Raw genomic sequence first — 20,399 nt, forward strand, 5'->3', positions numbered from 1 at the left:
GACCCAGTAAGGAGACATGATGCTGTGGCTGAGTAATGCACTTGTTTGTATATTTTTGTACTTTATTTTTACATGGGGTTACTGTACACAAGTGGCAAACGCATAAGATTTCTGTTTTGTCTTTTTGTACAAGTGCTAAATGCACAGTTTTTTTTTTGTTTTGCAACATGCGTTTAGCCAACAGTGAACAATAAACATTCATTTCTCCAGCTTCATGTCCTGAGCATTGTGTTTTCTATTTTTCTACGTAGTGTTTAGTGACTGTTCAGTAGTGTCTTTAATTTTGATTGACTATGGGCACGATTTGACAACATAGTTCAGTTTTGAGCACAGATTGAACTGTTTTGAGGTGAAAGTTTGGGTTTACAAGAAGAGTCTGAGGTTTTGTGAATGTAGCTTGAAAATTGGGTTTTGTGTTCACAGTTTAGAGAAAAGAAGAGCAGCTTTCAAGAAATGTGTCTTAACAATGGAGAAAAACTGTAACTTTAATATTCATATACACTAGTCCATATCGATATTTGATTCATTTTACAGCCCTAATGTAGATGTATTCATTCAAAATTAGCCAAATTCCGTGACGTTCTGCTTTATACAGCAAGTTCTATTTTTGACTGGATTCCGCGAATCAATCGTTTCGCAAACACAGACGGGGTGAATTTATGAATGAAAGTGTAAAAATTCTGACACAAAACTAAGTTGTTACGTGTCCACATGCTTTTTTAAGTGGGTTTATGTTTGACACTAGGGTAATGTAACATAGTTTTGCTTCAGGTAGAATGATAAGGCTAATTATACATGCATGCCACTTTCTGAAACAACCGTACACAGTTTTGATAACGTTAATAATGAACACGATGTTAATATAGCCTGCCTGTGATGAAATGCCGACTGCACACATACACGATCCCTTGATCATCCTCACAACTTATTGCTTGTAGCCATTTTGTCATTCGTTCCGGCTCTGTATGTTTATTAGGAAGGATGTAGAACTTCAATTCATAATTTGTTAGTTTATTGGAGGTACAGAAAACGACACAGCAACTCTTCGGCGTGATTGTCCCGTGTATTTCAATTGGCGCCAAGGCCCAAGGCAATGTTTTCCCCCACAGGCTAAATCCACATCACGTGACGGGGCGTTCCCGGGGGGGTTCCTAGACCAACCGTCTGTATCTATTCGTCTAAGAATAGCCTAAAGCATTGGTTCCCAACCTGGGGTCCGCGCCCCCCTCAGGGGTGCGCCAGAGTTCACAGGGGGGGGGGGCGCGGGAGCGGATATGCTTTGAGGTGAATAAAGATGCATAAAATATTCTACTAATAATATTATATAAAAAAAAAATTTCAAAGTTTTTAAAAAAATAATATGCTAATAATGCCGATTTCAATTACAATTTCGTTATTTCAAATGTAGGCGCGTTGCACGTGGCAAGTGCGCTCATAATGTAAGAGATGCCGGCGCGACCACAACAGTGCCCAACATCAATTGGCAAACATAATCCAAGCGGAACGAAACTGCTCGTTATTGTGTGGTTGACGGACCGTTTATCAGTTTGGACCAGTGCAGCGCGAGCCGATCGTTATCATGCAACGCTGTTACTACACAGTGCTAATAAGAGATCCAGTAAAGAAAGCATTTGAATTTGCCACAGAAGTAATAATATCGCTGCGAGATCTAGAGAGAAACATTCACATTTCTCCGTTATTAACGGATCAAACAGCGCGTGGAAACCAGGAAGAAACATTGTGCCGTGAATGAACTATCCAGTGTCCAGATCTGCAACATTCACCATGGATTTACTGTAGTAACACTAACCGAACCATGAAAGTTTGGCAGGAATAGTAGGCTATAATGCCTTCAAGTAACATTACGTAGGTTTTATTTTGACATTATGAATACAATTGCTGCCCTCAAATGTTAATCTGAAATAAAATAAACCTTGGTTTATAACCACTACAATATTATTTTTTTTCCAAGAAGCTGTTTGTTTTGTATTATATTATATTTGTTATATATGCTCATATAAAGAATCAATTACAGCTCCAGAATTACTCAAAGTAAAAAATATCACAGTTTATTATGTTAGTTTTAATATTAAAAAAAAAGAAATCAGGGAAATTTCTCTGGCATTTCTTTCTTTTTGCTGCATCAAAAATGTACTGAACCGTACCGTGACACAAGTGTATCGTATCGAACCGAACCGTGAATTTTGTGAACCGTTACACCCTGTTACAATATATACGGATTGTTAAATATGTACATGGGGGGGCCCCAAGGAAAAAGGTTGGGAACCACTGGCCTAAAGTATTTAAATGTTAATATTAATAAATGCCTCTAACACGTTAAAATTAATAAAATAACCTATATAAAACAGTATCTTGATTGGATAGTCGCGTTCGACACTAAAATAAACGCATAAACACGCATATTTTCATTAAGTTGTTTATAACAGCCTACATTTAAGATTCGTTTATACCCTTTTATTTAATATTGTTCTATTTAAAAGTAATAATAATATCAGAGACAACAACACATTTCAGACGCCATATAATGCGTGAGTGGATGCTCTATATAAGATGTTGTTTGCGTAGTTTTTTTTATTTTATTAATAGAAGCATGAGTTTTCATTGCATCTCTACCACGCATGTGTTGCATTGCTGCAGCGACGTGCATCAGATCCGCTTTCACACACTTCATCTGCATTCACACGTTTTCCAGTTCCGCTGGACCCGGATAGATCGCCTTCATCTTTTCATCTATCTCCAGATATCTGCCGTTGTTTCACTATAGAGCAGGAAGCTCGTCCTCGCTGACTGTGCGCGCTCTGTTGTTCTGGTGAAGGCTTGCGGATCTGAGACGCGATCTGCTATGTGTCACAGCGAAGAAAGGCAGTAAATAAAGGCGACGAGTCCGTCTGCGTGAATAGAGAGAGCAAGATGGTGATCATGGCTTCTTTTCTGTTTTCCTCTAAACGCGTGAAAGCGATGGCCATCCCCGCGATCACGCCCAGGCTCTTTCTGTGGGCTTTTCTAATCGCCCATCTTCCTTTGAGGTAAGAATATCACAGGAATGTATGATGCGAATGTGTGGTGCGCGCTCGTTATGTGGACTGCGCGTGTCTGCAGTGCTCTGTTTCCTCTAATCTGTTTTCCTCAGTGCTCGGAGTCTACGAATGGATATGTGTTTTGTAACAGAATGAAGATCTGATGAATACACTGTATGTCGACGTTGGGGCTTGCACGTTTTTTTTTTTTGTTGTTTTTTTACGTTGCTGGTGGTAAACCTCTTCAAATACGCTCGAGAAAATCCCTATAAGAGGCGGTGGTGCCGGTGGTGTATGAAGCTATTGAATAGTAATGATAATACTAGTAATAAATATATAACTAATACTAGTTATATAATGACCGTATTCTGTCAGGATGTGTGTCATGATTCGAACCAAATCCATGGTGAGCCTTTTTCCTCAATGAACTATGCATGCTATTTCTCATTCTACTTAATCAAGGGCTAAAGTTCAAAGCTCTGTCATCTGCATGACGCCATTTCAGTCAAGATGTTTAAGAAGATTTAAATCAGGGATTGACTCCTCCTCTCCACCTGCTGATGAAGATTCAGGAGGAATTCTGGCCTATAACTACAACGCAGGCAGAGCTTGGACACGTAATGAATCAGACAAATATCAAAGTATTGAAATAAATGATTATCAGGGGGTTTCAGCTGTGGTGTTTTGTTGAGGTTGGCTTTACGTTATGTTATGTTCCCTGAGATCGAAGTATTATTCATTGCAAAAAGTAAAGCTGTTATTTTAGTATGCATCCCTGGCCTAATCAAACCCCATAGGCACACATTATTGACCCAGTACACTACATTTTTTAGTTTTCTGTGGACCTACATGATTTTGGCTGAGGAGGAATGCTATTATAAGCATATATTTAAAATTAAAATATGCATTTCATCACCTTTTATTATGACCGGAGCATCATCGGTCAAATGGGCTTTCTACATTCAAGGAGATTACTGACAAGAGCATTTATTGTAATTATGGTAAAAGCCTGCTTATGTTCTTATATTTAACCAGTGTTTTGTAATATAATGCTTGCTTTCTATTATCAGGATAATGCAATAAATAGTGTTCCTATCTGCCACAGATTTGATATCATAACAAGTTTCTATCATACATCCCAAACAAGCATCCATCCAGAAAGGCACCTATTTACAGCTGGGCCTTATTTGGGATTAGGGTGGAGATCACTGACGGTGAAAGGACAGTTAGTGAGGGATTCACACTGTCAATACAGGAGCTGTGCACTCTTAGGAGCAGAGATTTCAATTGTTGCCGTCACTCAGGGTTATCTCCCAAATCTACTTGAACTTGAATTGAAGACCGTAGGTGTTCTACTATTTTACAACTAAATTACTTTGTTCATTTGGTCGTCTGAATGATGTGGGGGCATATTTTTCTAAGCTATAAGGAGGAATAGACCAAGCAGGTGTCAGATTCACGAGGATCAGATGACTGTCGGTGTGGCACCGGTGGCACGTGTCGGCTGCACCTCAAGACCATGACATTTTCATCTGGAGTCGCACCACAGGGATTAATACACTCACTAGTGGTGTGATGAAAAGATTGCTGCTGCCTTTGATAGCACTCAGCATGCTGGTTTAAGAGCAAACACTTCAGCCTTATCACGGAAGATGTTCTGAATCAAAGCCCAGGTGTTTGAGAGATGACCCCACACTCCCAAATGCATGCGGTGTGTCGCAGATGTAAGTTGTAAATGCAAATATTTGCTATGTCTTTGATTTCCTTGCTTAAAACAAATTGGAAAAAGGCAGACGTAAAAAATGTCTGTACTTACTGTATATAAAATGCTATCTCAAGTACAGACATTTTTTACTACAGTTTTTTTTTCTCATTTGTTCCAGTTTCATAAATCAGTGGTTCTCAGTTAGTGAGTTGCAGGCCAAAAATATAACAATCATGCATAGTTAGGAAATAAAATAAACAGGCCTGAAGCAAAACCAGTCTGCAAACTTGCAATAAAGTATATATATATATATATTTTTTTTTTAATACAAAGACTAATCATAGTTAAACTTCAAACTGATCTTATGGTAACTTTATTTTAAGGAACCAATTCACACTATTAACTAGCATGCACATTACTGGCATATTGACTGTTTATTAGCTAATGCTATTTTAGATCCCTTACTAACTATTACTAAACAGCAAATTAGGAGATTACTGAGGCAAAAGTTTTAGTTGATTTTAAGTAATAGTGAAAATTTGACCTTCAAATACAGTGTGAGCAATCTTAGGTAGTTAGGCTGAAGATGATCAGTGAATATCCAGACTGTTCAAAGGTCATCTAATCATGGAGCCGAAGGCCATCACAGGGACAGGTTTGTCTTCAGGAGAGCGTAGATGGGGACATTTGGTTTCTACATGCACCAGATGGTGTAACTCAGCAGAAGACCTGGGCCCAATAAACAAAAATGGCATCAGCATCCCATCAAGGGAAATATCATCTCCTTTTCATTATGAGCTCTTATACTGCGAAGCATCACAGAAGGGTTTCTGTGAGTGTTTTGCTGCATTGCTGCATGGACTGATTATTGACTTGCAATAAGCAGAGATGTTATTTCATTACACTCAGGATGATATGAAAATTTGATGCCATGGCTCTCACCACCACCAGAAACCATTTGGGACAAGCACTAAGTTATTTCCTCACACATGAGATTGGTCATTTGCAAAATTGAAGCTACTATTATATTTAGCATTTTGCATTTTTACTTTGGCTCCAACCCATTATGAATTGCACGTTGTGTTATTAACATTTGACTTGGCAGCTCATGGCATTGCATTCTGAACAGTGTTGGGGTTAATGGATCCAAAGTACTGTAACTAAATATACATAATCAGATAACTTTTTTTAGGTAACTAGAAGTAAGTAACCCAATATTGTTTTTTTTTAATTTACAAGAAAATATCTGAGTTACTTTCTCAAAGAAGTAGTGCCAGTCACTTTCTTTTCCATTTCTAGAGATTGTGTAGCTGAGTTCTGGGAAACGTCTTTGTTTATCCACCATACTGAGAGGATTTAAAACTGTTACCAAGCTCCCAGGCATTTGATTTCTGGTTGTCATTTGTTGAAATAAATATAAAATAAAATCAGGTGAATATGACCCCCAATCTCTGATTCTCCTCCATGGCCGTGGAAAACTGAGTAGCCTATTTACAATGACAACAATTCTTCTTGTTTACTGAAATGTTTCCTACAAAGCAATGGATGGACATCTGTCCCACACACACATTTGTGTTTGGATGCTCTACTGTATGACGGCTGAAGCACTGTGTGCTGTGTGAACATGATCTTACTGTAGTTCTAGATTAATGTCTACATGCATTTACTCATCTCACTCACACAAAGCAGATTCATATTCCTCAAAATCAGTGAGATACCTATATTAATTAACACTAATATCCTTTATGTTTGTAATCCAAATGTGTTAAGCAGTGCCTTTGCTGCTGACCTTCAGTGATCCAATTAAACCACGCTAGTAAGCAAAAATGACCTTAGGTAAACATAACATGATTTATTGCCTGCTTCCTCTACTGTACTGATGTGAATTTACATCTCCTTCAGCCTGAGGCTTATTCTCTTCTCTTTTGGCATGAAAGGGCAATATTGTAATGCATTACTTTTCAAAAATAACTTTGATTCTGAATAAACGTTTGTGTGGTAGGCCTACTGATGAAAAAATCATCAGATTGTAGTTCTGTACATGTATTTGTTATTTTACTGTCATTGGTTATGTGCAGTTTCTCTTAAGTCTGGCATAACCTGGTGAAGGTCTGCATTTCAAGTACACTACAGTGCCCCCAAATCAGCTGATGCTATTTGATCTATGTCCTCACAAAAAGTCTCGGCCGTTTCCTGTTACTTGAAAAACTTCACAAAACTTGGCACACATGCACAAGAGGACCTTCTGAAGAAACATACTGAAGTTTGTGAATTTTCCCAACAGCAATTACTAAAAGATCAGCCATTTATATCAACGGGAATGAGAGATTTAGGCCGTAATACTAATGTTATCCATCAGCGGAATCCACAGGATAGAAAATCCTTTTAAGTCTCAGGTTTAAATCTCCATAAATAGTTCAGTATATATATCAGTATACAGTGCACTCCAGCTCTGTATTCTCTGGGTACTTTTTAAAGTTTCACGTTACAAAAGTAGCAATTGAGTGAAATATATTAACTTCACTGATATCAGGGAAGTCAAATAAACATGTAGTGCTTTACATTGAAAATAACTTGAGAAATGTCAAAGCATTTCTAGTATTCACTTAGAAAATCATTTATTTGCAAGTCAGTGTCCATGGGTTTTCCTCTGTAGGGACGCAGGAGATGGTAGCATCTCGGGACACTCCAGACAGATGCTCAGTCCATCGCGTGCGATGCAATGTGTAACTGAAATGTAAAGTGCACAATGATCATGATATTTTGTAATAATCCACTAAAATCATGATGAGAGCATTATGTAATCATTGCAAATGTTCGTAATTGTTCCTGGATGCTTAGAGAACTATAAAAAAAGATAGATAGAAGGTGTTCAAAAGCTTTTCAAACGGTTTCATGTGTTGTTGAAAAGACTGCCATGATGTGGTGTGTTCTCACCATATTAATGTACAATGAAAAGCCTTGAAAGGGTTCCAGTCTCGTCTTTCTGAAATCTTTCTGGAGTTGGCAACATGCACAGCTGTCAGTCACATGCTTCTCTCAAGGATATGCTTTTCTGTCTTCGACTGACTCCATGGATACTGCCTCACACCGTGCATTGTCTGATTGCTTTGCCAAGGTCCTCAGCATTCATTGGAGATAGATGGATGGATGGATAGATAGATATACAAACATAAACTCTACTATTAAACCAAGGAAGTTTATAAAACAGGTTAGCGTGTCATTATCTGATTTATAGCCTGTTCACACAGAACACATGAGATAATGTTGTAGATGCAAAACAGAGGCTTGTGTTTGTCGCACCTTCTCCTCACAATCTGATTCTGGGAGCGCTGCCAGCGAGAGCACATATCCACCTCTAATGCAACATTATTATTGTCTGTCTGTCTGTCTGTCTCCAGCCTCCAGCATCACACCCACGCTCTGCCGGGACTGAACGCTAGCGTGGTCCTCCTCTGGATGGCAGCCTTTTTTTAAGGTTCTAGTTAAATGACCTTTTAAAGAACTTCATTTGTTGCCGTGGTCACATGTCTGATTATGAAAAGCAAAGCAGCCATTTTCAGTTCGGTAGAGTAATAAAACATGTATCTTCAATCGGCTTACAACGGCTTTTATCATTTTTAATTGCTATTTTAGATACCTTGCGTTTGTGTCTAATTGATTTCTCTGTTTTGATAAACACTGGTAGCATCTCCATGTGCTCTATGCAAAAGATTCAGAGATCAGTCAAGTCTTCTTGAAGTAATTTCTGTGGTTAGTTAACTCGTTCGCCGTTGCGTTGTCTTCACAAAATTTTCATGGGCTGCAGAATATATAGTTGTTTGGTTATCTAAATGTGCAATATGTTAAAAGAAAGAACAGAACATCTGCTTTAAAAAAAATAAAAAAGTTTTATTCTAGCGTCATGCAATATTTTTATCAACTCTTGAATGTGTGTAAGAAGCAACATTGTGAACAAAAAGCTGAGAAAATTGTGTTTCTGTAAAAGACTACGTTGGTGATCAAAACACAGATGAAGTCAATCACTTCAACACATCCAGATCTTCACAGTCCTTAACCACTTCCTGCACCAACATCTCATTCAGTAATGTAAGGCGGTTTTGATTTATATGCTGTTTAATTATATTTTGCATATGCTTCTGATTTCTGCAGCTTCTTTGCTGTGTTTTGATCCAACAATCTCTTTCTGTAGACGTGTATTAGCACCTCTACCACACACCAGTGGTTAATATATGACTGCTTCTGGTTCATATACATTAACCTAAGCATTTATATAGTTGCTTTTTAGTTTCACACAAAACTTAAGAAGGAGATAAGAGAAACATCATGATTGTGTACAAGAATTACTTCTTCATCTGAGAGACATTGAAGCATCTTCCTCACCAGAGCACAGAATACTTCTTTTAGATAAATGGCCTCAATTTAGGGGGAATTGAGAAAAAACATCATAGGTCACTCTTTGGAAGACATTTCAGCAAAATGTGTCTTCGATTAGACATTTCGTCTAATGATCTTCGACTACATTAGACATTACATTACATTCTTACATTTCTTGTCGTTGTTTGGTTTTTTTCGTCCATTAGCTCTGTCCAGCTGGAAAGTGATGATGATGAAGTGACGAACAAAACGTGGGTTCTGACCCCCAAAGTGTTCGAGAGCGACGTCACACATATTTTGAACAGCTTACTGGATGGCTACGATAACAAGCTGCGGCCAGACATCGGAGGTAAGTTCAGTTTCTTTATTACGTTCAGATCTGATCTACTGAAGGTGGTTCTCCGCGTGCATTGTTTTGTTCAACAACTGGCTCAAATACATGTTTAATCTCCAAGAGTTCTGAACCTCGCTACATTCTGATTTAATAATAAGACACCAAATGATTAGGTCCATTTTACTGCCCAAGCATGCAACAGATGATGTGGGAATACCGGATCTCTCTGATTTACTCGTTCAGTAGGATTTTATTTAAGTTGACTTGTTTGAATTGTGTTGTGTATTTTATTTCAACTTAGATGTCACATTCCCAACCAAATGTGCTTCTTGAACATTTGAAAGCATAAAGACTAACTAAACTTAAGCTGTTTATTAATTCGTCTGAGCCGAATTTTTTAAAGCATGCAAACAAATTTTAACCCTTGTTGGCTTGCTTACAATGTCTACCAACACTTACATGATAGTACAACTACTACAAACATGCAAGTTATGCCTGGAATCATATGGTCTGTTTAGGTTTCTTTTATGAGGTGTAATAGGTTTGAAGAGGTTTATTGGGGTCTGATTTAATGTGGTGTTCATAGTGTTTATTGATTTTCCTGTCTGTCTGACAATACAACCTTAAAAATTCACATTTTTAGACAAAGCCAAAAACATCAAACCATCATTAAACGCTATCTATATAGTTTGCATGGTAAAAGATTATTGCAGCTGATGAGAGCACAGCCTTCTGCGGTCTACATCTTCACCACTTTCTGCATTGCACTCAGAATAATGGATGTACAGAAATAAAGATATAGTATCACAGCAACCCAAGACGAGATTTGATTACACAAACTCCTGATTATCTGTCTCTGTGCACAACGTCATTTAACACAGGGCCATGTGACCCCATGGGTTTTTGAGTCAAACGGATTTTGATTTAACAATTCGTTCCCCAAGTGTAAATCACAGAGGTGTTGTACTAATTCATTTCCAAATCGTATTGCCGTATGACGCACACTTTCAAGCTCAGTCTCACACTACCTCACTCAAACCAAATAACAATTTTATTATTATTATTATTCTGCCCTTGTCATTCAAATCTCACTTCAACCAGGGAACCAAAGTTAGTTTTAGTTGTGTGAATTTGTTGTGAAAACTGTGAATGAAAATTGTGCTGTGATGCTAAATGTCGGTGACTGCTTGTTCATGACGAAGCAGTGCCTAAATACTGCTAACATCATGATCTGTTTTGTGAGAGACAGCTGTGGGAGCAAGTAGCTTGCTTATTAATTCATTTATTTATCTGTGTAGTTTTCTGGGCTCGTCTGCTATGACCTGCCATCAGTAGCTGAAACAGAACTCTGCAAACCACTTCCAAACTAAAAGCAACACTTCATCCAAAAATTTTTGGTTTTGTATTTTAAATTTTTCCTCACACTCTGGCCATCCAAGATGTAGAGTTTGTTTCTTCATCAGGTTTGGAGAAATGTAGCATTGCATCAGTGTCTCATCAATGGATGCTCTGCAGTGAATGGGTGCCGTCAGAACGAGAGTCCAAACAGCTGATAAACACATCCCAAATTTTTATATTTCAGCTAATTTAAATTTTTGTGTGAACTATTCCTTTAATGTTTGATTACATTCTAAATATGTAGTATTTATGCTCCATCTAAATATGTACCTGTAGATTTCTCTGTCATTTGAATTCCAGTGCATTAGATAAAATATCAAACAAAATATTTCATAACCAGAAGTTTGTTTTAAATCACACAGCAACAGATTTAGTGTTGACAAACGGTTTATAGGTACTTTCTGTTTGTCAGATGTTAGTGAAGCGTGTGCATAGATCACCAAAAAATCTTATTAAGTCTGTCATAATTTACTCATTATTATGTTGTCCTCATAACTTACTTTCTTCTGCGGATCACAAATAGAGATAATTTATGGAAAATCTTTTAAAGCCAGTATATAATGACAGGACACTGTCATTCAAGTGGCTTTTTTCAAGTGCTCTGATCGGTTTGGGTTTAAAACAACCTTACTCTATTGTCATTACTTTAATAAATCTCGTTTAATTGACTCTAGCTAACTAAACTAATTGTACTTTCTTCTTGTTTCTCTGCCCTGCTCTCTACAGTCAAACCCACGGTGATCCAGACTGAAATGTTTGTCAACAGTATTGGTCCAGTTAATGCCATCAACATGGTAAGAGAAATGCTTTTTAAAGCATGTTTTTATGAATATAAAAGAACATCATGTTTCTTTCTTTAACCAAAAGATTTGTGTGTCCATCAGGAAATGCTTTTTATATTAAACTGTATTATAATTAGCATGCTTTTATAAACAAATGTTAATATCAGAAACTAGAATCTAAAGAAACTAAAAAGCTATTAAGCTTATATTTATGTTAATATCTCACAATTCTGACTTTATAACTCGCAATTGTGACATTTATTTTGCATATTTTGCATATGTATTTTGCATAAAATCTTGTTTAAGAAAATAACAACAAAGCTAGTAAGCCAATATTTTGTTTTCTTCTAAATCCAGATAAGACATTCAGAATATCTGCAGTTACTGAACATTAATTTATGTGTCCAAACAGAGGTAATTCTGGAAGATAATCAATTAAAAGAGTGAACACTAGTGTAACGGTGAGGCGAGCATCTAACTGCAGATTTTTATCAGACACAAAGATAATCCAAGAGCAAAGAGACAATCCTAACGAAACCACAAACGTAACAGCTAAGCAAATTAGCAAAGGCAATATTGCTCTCATTTATGTTGGCTGTAAATGTAAGGGATTCATTATTATGATCTCATTATATTTAATATTCTTTGAAGAAATAAAAGATAAATGTGAAGTCTGACAGCAAATACAAAAAAAAAATTTCAGTAAATATAATTGTGCTTTATTTCTGATGAAGTATTTTACCTTTAACCTTGATTACTGATAAAACAAGATACAAAATAGAAATAAGCGCACTGCTTTCAGTTCACTTTGTATATATAATGTCAAATCCAATGGAAACGAATGTAATTTAATTCCCTACAGCAGTGAGGCTGATCGCATAGGATGAAGCTCAAATCATAAATGAACCTAGAGATCCAATACTTAATAATATATTTGACTAATAAAAACGCTGTTTGGCCTGTTTGCCATAGAATTTATTGGAGATGTGGACTGTCCTACAAATAAACACAAGTGTTGCTGGCTACGTTTATTTCTGTATGGTATGCATCTTATTTATTGATTCATTTGCACCCAACTTGGTTAGAATAGCCAATAGTGCACATGTTTGAGTCTGGCTTTCAGGATCCTTCTGTTGGCCTCAAATGGCCAAAAAGGCCAAACAAAGTGGAATTTGTATAATATTTTAATTGGAACAAAGGGGTTGCATTGGTTTTGTCTGAAAGCTCTGCCCTTTTCGATCCCTCAGGAGTACACGATTGACATCTTCTTCGCCCAGACGTGGTATGACAGGCGGCTGAAGTTCAACAGCACCATGAAGGTTCTGCGTCTCAACAGCAACATGGTGGGAAAAATCTGGATCCCTGACACGTTTTTCCGTAACTCTAAGAAGGCAGATGCCCACTGGATCACCACACCCAATCGCATGCTTCGGATATGGAATGACGGGCGTATACTGTACACTTTAAGGTAAATGCACTTTTAATTTTGAATTAAGATAACATGCATAAACTGAGCGCACCCAGAGAGCAAGCAACCATTAAAACAATGCTAAATGAATGGTGAACGCTAAATGCATGGGATTAAATTGAAAGTGTGAAGTGTGACCCAATATCAATTTTGGGTTACACTTTATTTTAAGGTCCAATTATTGCTATTAACAAACTATTAACTTCAACTTTTGTCTCAATAAACTCCTAATCGCTGCTTATTAACAGTTAGTAAGGTAGTTGTTAGTTTAGGTATTGGGTAACAATATAACAAGCATGCTCATAAGCACCTAGTTAATAGTGAGAATTGGACCTATACTAAAGTGTTACTGAATTTTGCATTCTCAGATAATGTTGAAATAATGTTAAAATGTCAACAAATATACTACACTGTAAAACCTGACAAGTAAACTTAACTCAAACCGTTTGAGTAAACAGATTGCCTTGATTTAAACCATGTACGTTTTAAAACTTTGCATTCAAGTAATTAAGTGATTAACTAAGTGCTGATTGTTAATTAGTGATGAACAGCTGCTGTTAACAAACAGAATCACTGAAGAAAAGAGAAACACAAGAACTACTACAACTGACTTCAGACACAGCCTTAGATGAAATCAACTGAAATAAAATACATGAAATCTCTCAAGATCTGATTAAACAACCCCACAAACAGCATCACCAGCTCCACTTATTAATAACCAGACTGACTTTATTTCTGTCAGACGTCTACAGAAGATCTTATTGAGAATGAACTAAGGTTTAGATGTTGATTTATTGTTTCATTTGAAGTAACCATGTTAGAGATCAGTGTTTGCTTTAGTTGGGCTCTTGACCCTTTACTTCTGTCTTTGTGTTTTCTCTGGCTGTTATAACCGTGTGTTTCTAAAACACATTTGTTGTAACTCAAAAGCCCAGAAGAAACGCCATCAGGTGTTAACCTGTACCTAGGCGTAGGTTGTTATACTTTATATTGGCGATGGTAATCATCAATTATTGAACTCTACGGAGTCTGATGAAATAGGTGTTGTGTAATTTGATTGATTATAGTAAATGGAAAATAGTGTGGTCTTCTACGGTGTCAAACAGTCACACAAACTCATCAACAATCAGAATATGAACCTCAACAATGGTGACCATAAAAATGCTGCAGAGCATGCTGGGAGCCATGGATGAGTTTTGTACTACAGTATTACCCAGCATGCATTGCAGCATGTTTTTTTATGGTCACCATTGTTGATGAGTTTGTGTGACTGTTTGACACCGTAGAAGACCACACTATTTGAAAAGTAATTCAGATTAACTGATTATCACAGAACCACTGGCTCTTAGAATCACTTTTACTATAATCAATCAAATTACACAATACCTACTTCATCAGACTCAGTAGAGTTCAATAATTGATGATTACCATCGCCAATATAAAGTATAACAACCTACATCTAGGTACAGGTTAACACCTGATGGCATTTCTTCTGGGCTTTTGAGTTACAACAAATGTGTTTTAGAAACACACGGTTATAACAGCCAGAGAAAACACAAAGACAGAAGTAAAGGGTAAAGAGCCCAACTAAAGCAAACACTGATCTCTAACATGGTTACTTCAAATGAAACAATAAATCAACATCTAAACCTTAGTTCATTCTCAATAAGATCTTCTGTAGACGTCTGACAGAAATAAAGTCAGTCTGGTTATTAATAAGTGGAGCTGGTGATGCTGTTTGTGGGGTTGTTTAATCAGATCTTGAGAGATTTCATGTATTTTATTTCAGTTGATTTCATCTAAGGCTGTGTCTGAAGTCAGTTGTAGTAGTTCTTGTGTTTCTCTTTTCTTCAGTGATTCTGTTTGTTAACAGCAGCTGTTCATCACTAATTCTCAATCAGCACTTAGTTAATCACTTAATTACTTGATTGCAATGTACATCTTTCAGTGAACTCAACTGAATTAAGTTCAGAGTACTCATAACTGTTAGTTTTTTAACTTAAATGGTTTAAGGCAATCGGTTTCTTCAAACGGTTTGAGTTAACATAACTTGTCAGGTTTGAGTGAGGCTGTGTCTGAAGTCAGCTGTATTTCCTTTCTCTCTTTTCTTCAGTAATTCTGTTTGTTAACAGCAGCTGTTCATCACTAAACTCAATTATCACTCAATTAATCACTTAATTGCAATGTATATCTTCTTTCAGTGAACTCAACTGAATTAAGTTCAGAGTACTCATAACTGTTAGTTTTTTCAACTTAAACGGTTTAAGGCAATCGGTTTCCTCAAATGGTTTGAGTTAAGTAAACTTGTCGGGTTTTACAGTGTAGTACTAGTACTGCACCGCGACCAAGGAGAAAGAGGAGGAAGAGGGGTTCTAGTATATACTAATACTAGTGACCCTGGAGCACAAAAGCAGTCTTAAGTCTCTGGGTTATATTTTTAGCAATAGCCAAAAACCTCGGTATGGGTCAAAATTATCGATTTTTTGCTTTTGTGCCAAAAATCATTAGGATATTAAGTAAAGACTATGTTCCATGAAGGTATTTTGTAAATTTTCTACCATAGATATATCAAAACTTATTTTTTGGTTAGTAATATGCATTGCTAAGAACTTCATTTGAACAACTTTAAAGATGATTTTCTCAATATTTAGATTTTTTTGCTCCGTCAGATTCCAGATTTTCAAATAGCTGTATCTCAGACAAATATTGTCCTCCGAACAAACCACACATCAATGGAGAGATCATTTATTCAGAAATTGACACTTAAGACTTAAGGTTTTGTGCTCTAGGGTCCAAGATACAGTATATTCAACTGCAATGCTTCAGTCTGAAGCTTTTTATAACTGCAATTGCCTAAAGGTTCAAGTTTTACAAATCTTGTTTACATTAGACCAGACTCATGAAAGTTAGTATGTTAAACCACTGGGACATTCTTATATATAAATCAAGGGTTGGTGTGGTTAGATACTTCTTTGGTGCAGCTTACACTATACAACCGTTACAAAATTTGTGTAATCATTAAAATATTTACCAAAACTTAAGCTTCATAATAATGTATATAACTGTAGTCTTGTTTGACTGTGCACCCGACACACACACACACACACACACCCATCAACTATTGCCTTCGGAGGGCACTTTAAAGGGTTTCTAATAATTATTGCCATGCTCTAAAGTCATTCTAAACACATTTTCTAATAAGAAAATAACTCTAAAAGAGAATTCCAGATGGTGCCACACTTTCCAGTGCCCAAAAGCTTTTACAGTAGATGGTAAAGACTTTGAAGGGAGGAAGTGATTGTTGACTTTGAATGGAACATCTCTCTCTCCCTCTCTCCCTCTCTCTCTCTCTCTGTTGTTGTTTGGATTGTTATCTCTGTCCTCTTACAGTATGTACAGCATCCTTTTGTGTTCTAAATAACTTTATAAAAAACAACCAGACTCTCAGCTAAAGTGCTTCTTTCAAGCCATTATCAGAGTCTTGAGTGCAGTTGCAGAGCTATTAACCGCGAGGTGGTTTCTCTGCACGTTACTTAAACAGTGGCAAAACAAAATAGGTGAAACCTGACTGTTTCTGTAAATAAACACATTTACCTAACATTGGTGACTCCATTCATTTTCAGTAACTAAACGCAACTTGACAGTGATTCCTCATTGAATCAGTGTACTTTATGTCAGTTGGTATTTCTAATGTTACGTCAGAATGACAAATTTATCTTCATCTGTTTTCTTATTTTTAAAGAATGTCAAAAGATCTTTGCACTGTCATCTTGGATATACAGGTGCTTGTCATATAATTATAATATCATCAAAAAGTTGATTTATTTCACTAATTCCATTTAAAAAGTGAAACTTGTATATTATATTCATTCATTACACACAGACTGATATATTTCAAATGTTTATTTCCTTTAATTTTGATGATTATAACTGACAACTAAGGAAAATCCCAAATTCAGTATCTCAGAAAATTAGAATATTACTTAAGACCAATACAAAGAAAGGATTTTTAGAAATCTTGTGTAATGAATTAAACCTTAATAATCATCGGGAAAAAGGAGGCGGGAACCGGCGGACAATCAAATGACACTTTAATAATTCAAAATAAACACAAAACAGCATATCAGCCCCTCACGGATGACTGATGCACACAAAATAAAACCAAAACCTAAAATAAAGCCCAGGCCTGGTCCTCTCTCGTCCTTCACTGTCGTCGCTCCTGTTTTATATCCTTCCATCTCCTCCGTGGGCCTCGAGACCGATGGGTCGAACAGGTGTAGCTCATCTCCAATCACTCCACCGGCCTCGCTCCCACGTCCCTCGGCCCCGCCCCACTCGTCACATCTTGGCCAACTGAAAAGTATGAGCATGTACAGCACTCAAGCATTAAATCTGCATCTCCATAAAGTTGGTCAGCAGCAGGAATGATGAAGTGCTCTAAAACTTCCTGGTATACGGCTGTGTTGACCTTGGACCTCAGAAAACACAGTGGACCAACACCAGCAGATGACATGGCACCCCAAACCATCACTGACTGTGGAAACTTTACACTGGACCTCAAGCAACGTGGATTGTGTGCCTCTCCTCTCTTCCTCCAGACTCTGGGACCCTGATTTCCAAAGGAAATGCAACATTTACTTTCATCTAAGAACTTAACTTTGGACCACTCAGCAGCAGTCCAGTCCTTTCTGAAGCGAGACGCTTCTGATGCTGTCTGTTGTTCAACAGTGGCTTGACACAAGGAGTGCGACAGCTGAAACCCATGTCTTGCATACGTCTGTGTGTAGTGATTCTTGAAGCACTGACTCCAGCTGCAGTCCACTCTTTGTGAATCTCCCCCACATTTTTGAATGGGTTTTGTTTCACAATCCTCTCCAGGGTGTGGTTATCCCTATTGCTTGTACACTTTTTTCACACATCTTTTCCTTTCCTACGCCTCTCTATTAATGTGCTTGGACACAGAGCTCTGTGAACAGCCAGCCTCTTTTGCAATGACCTTTTGTGTCTTGCCCTCCTTGTGCAAGGTGTCAGTGGTCGTCTTTTGGACAACTGTAAGGTCAGCAGTCTTCCCCATGATTGTGTAGCCTACAGAACTAGACTTAGAGTGTGGCACCAGGTGTCTTCAATACTGAACCTTTTCACAATATTCTAATTTTCTGAGATACTGAATTTGGGATTTTCCTTAGTTCTCAGTTATAAACATCACAATAAAAAATAAAAATAAACATTTGAAATATATCAGTCTGCGTGTAATGAATGAATATAATATACAAGTTTCACTTTTTGAATGGAATTAGTGAAATAAATCAACTTTTTGATGATATTATAATTATATGACCAGCACCTGTAGTTTTGAAGATCACAAAATCATTACAAAACCATTGCCTGAGCATTGCGCAGCTCACTGGTATATCAGTGATTCAGTGATTCAGACAATTTCAGTTTCATTGTATTTTGTAAATAACCATATGTAGAGTTTTTTTAATTTTTCATTTGCAGCATGATACGTTTTACATAATACACAATGCTATGAATCAAAATAGAATAGTGGTTTTAAAGAGGGGGTTTCTTTTTCTTTTTTAGAAAAAGGAACATGTATTATCCCTCATATTGAGCACTGTGTTAAACACAATATAAATCACTTTTTTTCTAATTTTTCAACACAAACAAAATTATAAATACAATTTTCTAAATATTACTGGAACTTTAAGACATTCTGAATAAAGCTTATCATCACTTAAGTATGATGCACTTTAAGTGTGTAAGAAAATATATGATTTAATGATAGCACTTTATATTGGGGAACACAATTCACTGTTTATTTGCTGTTTATTAGTACATATAAAGCACATACAGTATTAATAACTATATTCTATATCACTTAAACTAACCCCATACCTAAACATAACTATGTCAGCAACTACCTTAATTATTATTATTTGAAAACAGCCAGTAACGATACAAAGAAGGAAAGAAATAATCAGTGTTTGATGTTGTTCCAGATGTGAGTTTGTCAGATGTGTTAGACAACTGAGAAGTAGATCTGCAGAACTGACATTTTCAAACCATGGTGGGCTTTTTAACCACTTTACTTGCTAAAATCTTGAAGGCCCATCCTTACACCCACTGTAGCCCCCAGTGGTTCAGAGCAAATCAGGTAAAGTAAATGCCCCTTGTGGATTCAAGATGACACTCTGATTGTGAATGCCTGCATTTTGCAGAGATACTTTAATTACCTGCATGGCCTTGTGGTCTTCAGCTATAAATCAATGCTAGTTCCATGTCACTCACTGTCTCCACTCATGTGTGCTCTTGCATCAGAACTTCAATGTTGATTCAAAATGCTTTAGACATTGAAATGTCACTCTCAAACAAAACAATAGTTTGGATGAGGACTCAACATGGCCTTGCTATCTGGGTAGCTTTTGCTGGGTACCAAACACTTAACAGCTGATCACGCTTTGATTTATTGATTCTTTATGCATCTCTAGTCTGATTACTTGCTTTCAGGAAGAATTCATCCAAATTTAACAAATATGATGCGCACCTGCCATTAATAGCTTTTGATTTGTCAGTAATTGTTTTATTGTGCTATGTATATTCTAGTACTATGCATATGGATGTTGTAAATATAGAGTGTGCTAATGAAATGGCTTATAAAACGAAATTGTAATTAATGACATTTCTGTCTGTAGGTTGACCATTGATGCAGAGTGCCAGCTTAAACTGAATAACTTTCCGATGGATGAACATTCATGTCCCCTGGAGTTCTCAAGCTGTAAGTCTGGCCATATGCTCAACATGCATATCCATCCACATCTCTTCCATTCTTTATTGCTTTTTCTATCCGGTTTTCTACACCTTGAGTCTGCTTCCATGCTCAGAGGCAGCTGAGCGCATGGAAACCATTTTTAGGATGCTAATGAAGACATTTCACTTATCGTCTTGAAATATGAAGGACGGATAATGAGGAAAGTGACAATTTGGCCCAACGTGGAGAGACATGTTTTAACATGCTTACACGAGCAAGCTGTGACAGGAAATCATGGAATTCTTCCTGTCCTTAGACTTTGGAGAGGATGTAGGGGAAATGGTTTATTATGGTAATAATGAAGCAGCAGATGTGGCATGGACAGTCTAATGGGATAGCATCATCTGTAGTTTTAAAAGAAATGAAAGTGGTTTTCATACAAAAGAAAGATTTATTTATCTTTCTGACCTGATTATGCATTCATTCACTGCTACAATTCAATGCCACATTCATTTGTATTGACTTTATTTGGTTAATTGTGTGTTA

At 36.9% G+C, this 20,399-nt stretch overlaps 1 protein-coding gene across 4 annotated transcripts in view; it reads left to right on the forward strand.

Moving 5' to 3' along the window:
• The first annotated feature begins 2,819 nt into the window (after window positions 1-2,819).
• LOC132130984 (gamma-aminobutyric acid receptor subunit gamma-2-like) overlaps window positions 2,820-20,399 on the forward strand; it is a 43,877-nt gene continuing 26,297 nt past the window's right edge. For all 4 annotated transcript variants that reach the window (XM_059542908.1, XM_059542909.1, XM_059542910.1 and 1 more), the window contains exons 1-5: window positions 2,820-3,047; window positions 9,327-9,469; window positions 11,579-11,646; window positions 12,882-13,102; window positions 19,798-19,880. In XM_059542908.1, the coding sequence (XP_059398891.1) occupies window positions 2,932-3,047; window positions 9,327-9,469; window positions 11,579-11,646; window positions 12,882-13,102; window positions 19,798-19,880 (631 nt within the window). In that variant the 5' untranslated portion in view covers window positions 2,820-2,931. The remainder of the gene's footprint in view (window positions 3,048-9,326; window positions 9,470-11,578; window positions 11,647-12,881; window positions 13,103-19,797; window positions 19,881-20,399) is intronic.

The sequence above is a fragment of the Carassius carassius genome, chromosome 47 (assembly GCF_963082965.1).
Source record: "Carassius carassius chromosome 47, fCarCar2.1, whole genome shotgun sequence".
NCBI lineage: Eukaryota > Metazoa > Chordata > Actinopteri > Cypriniformes > Cyprinidae > Carassius > Carassius carassius.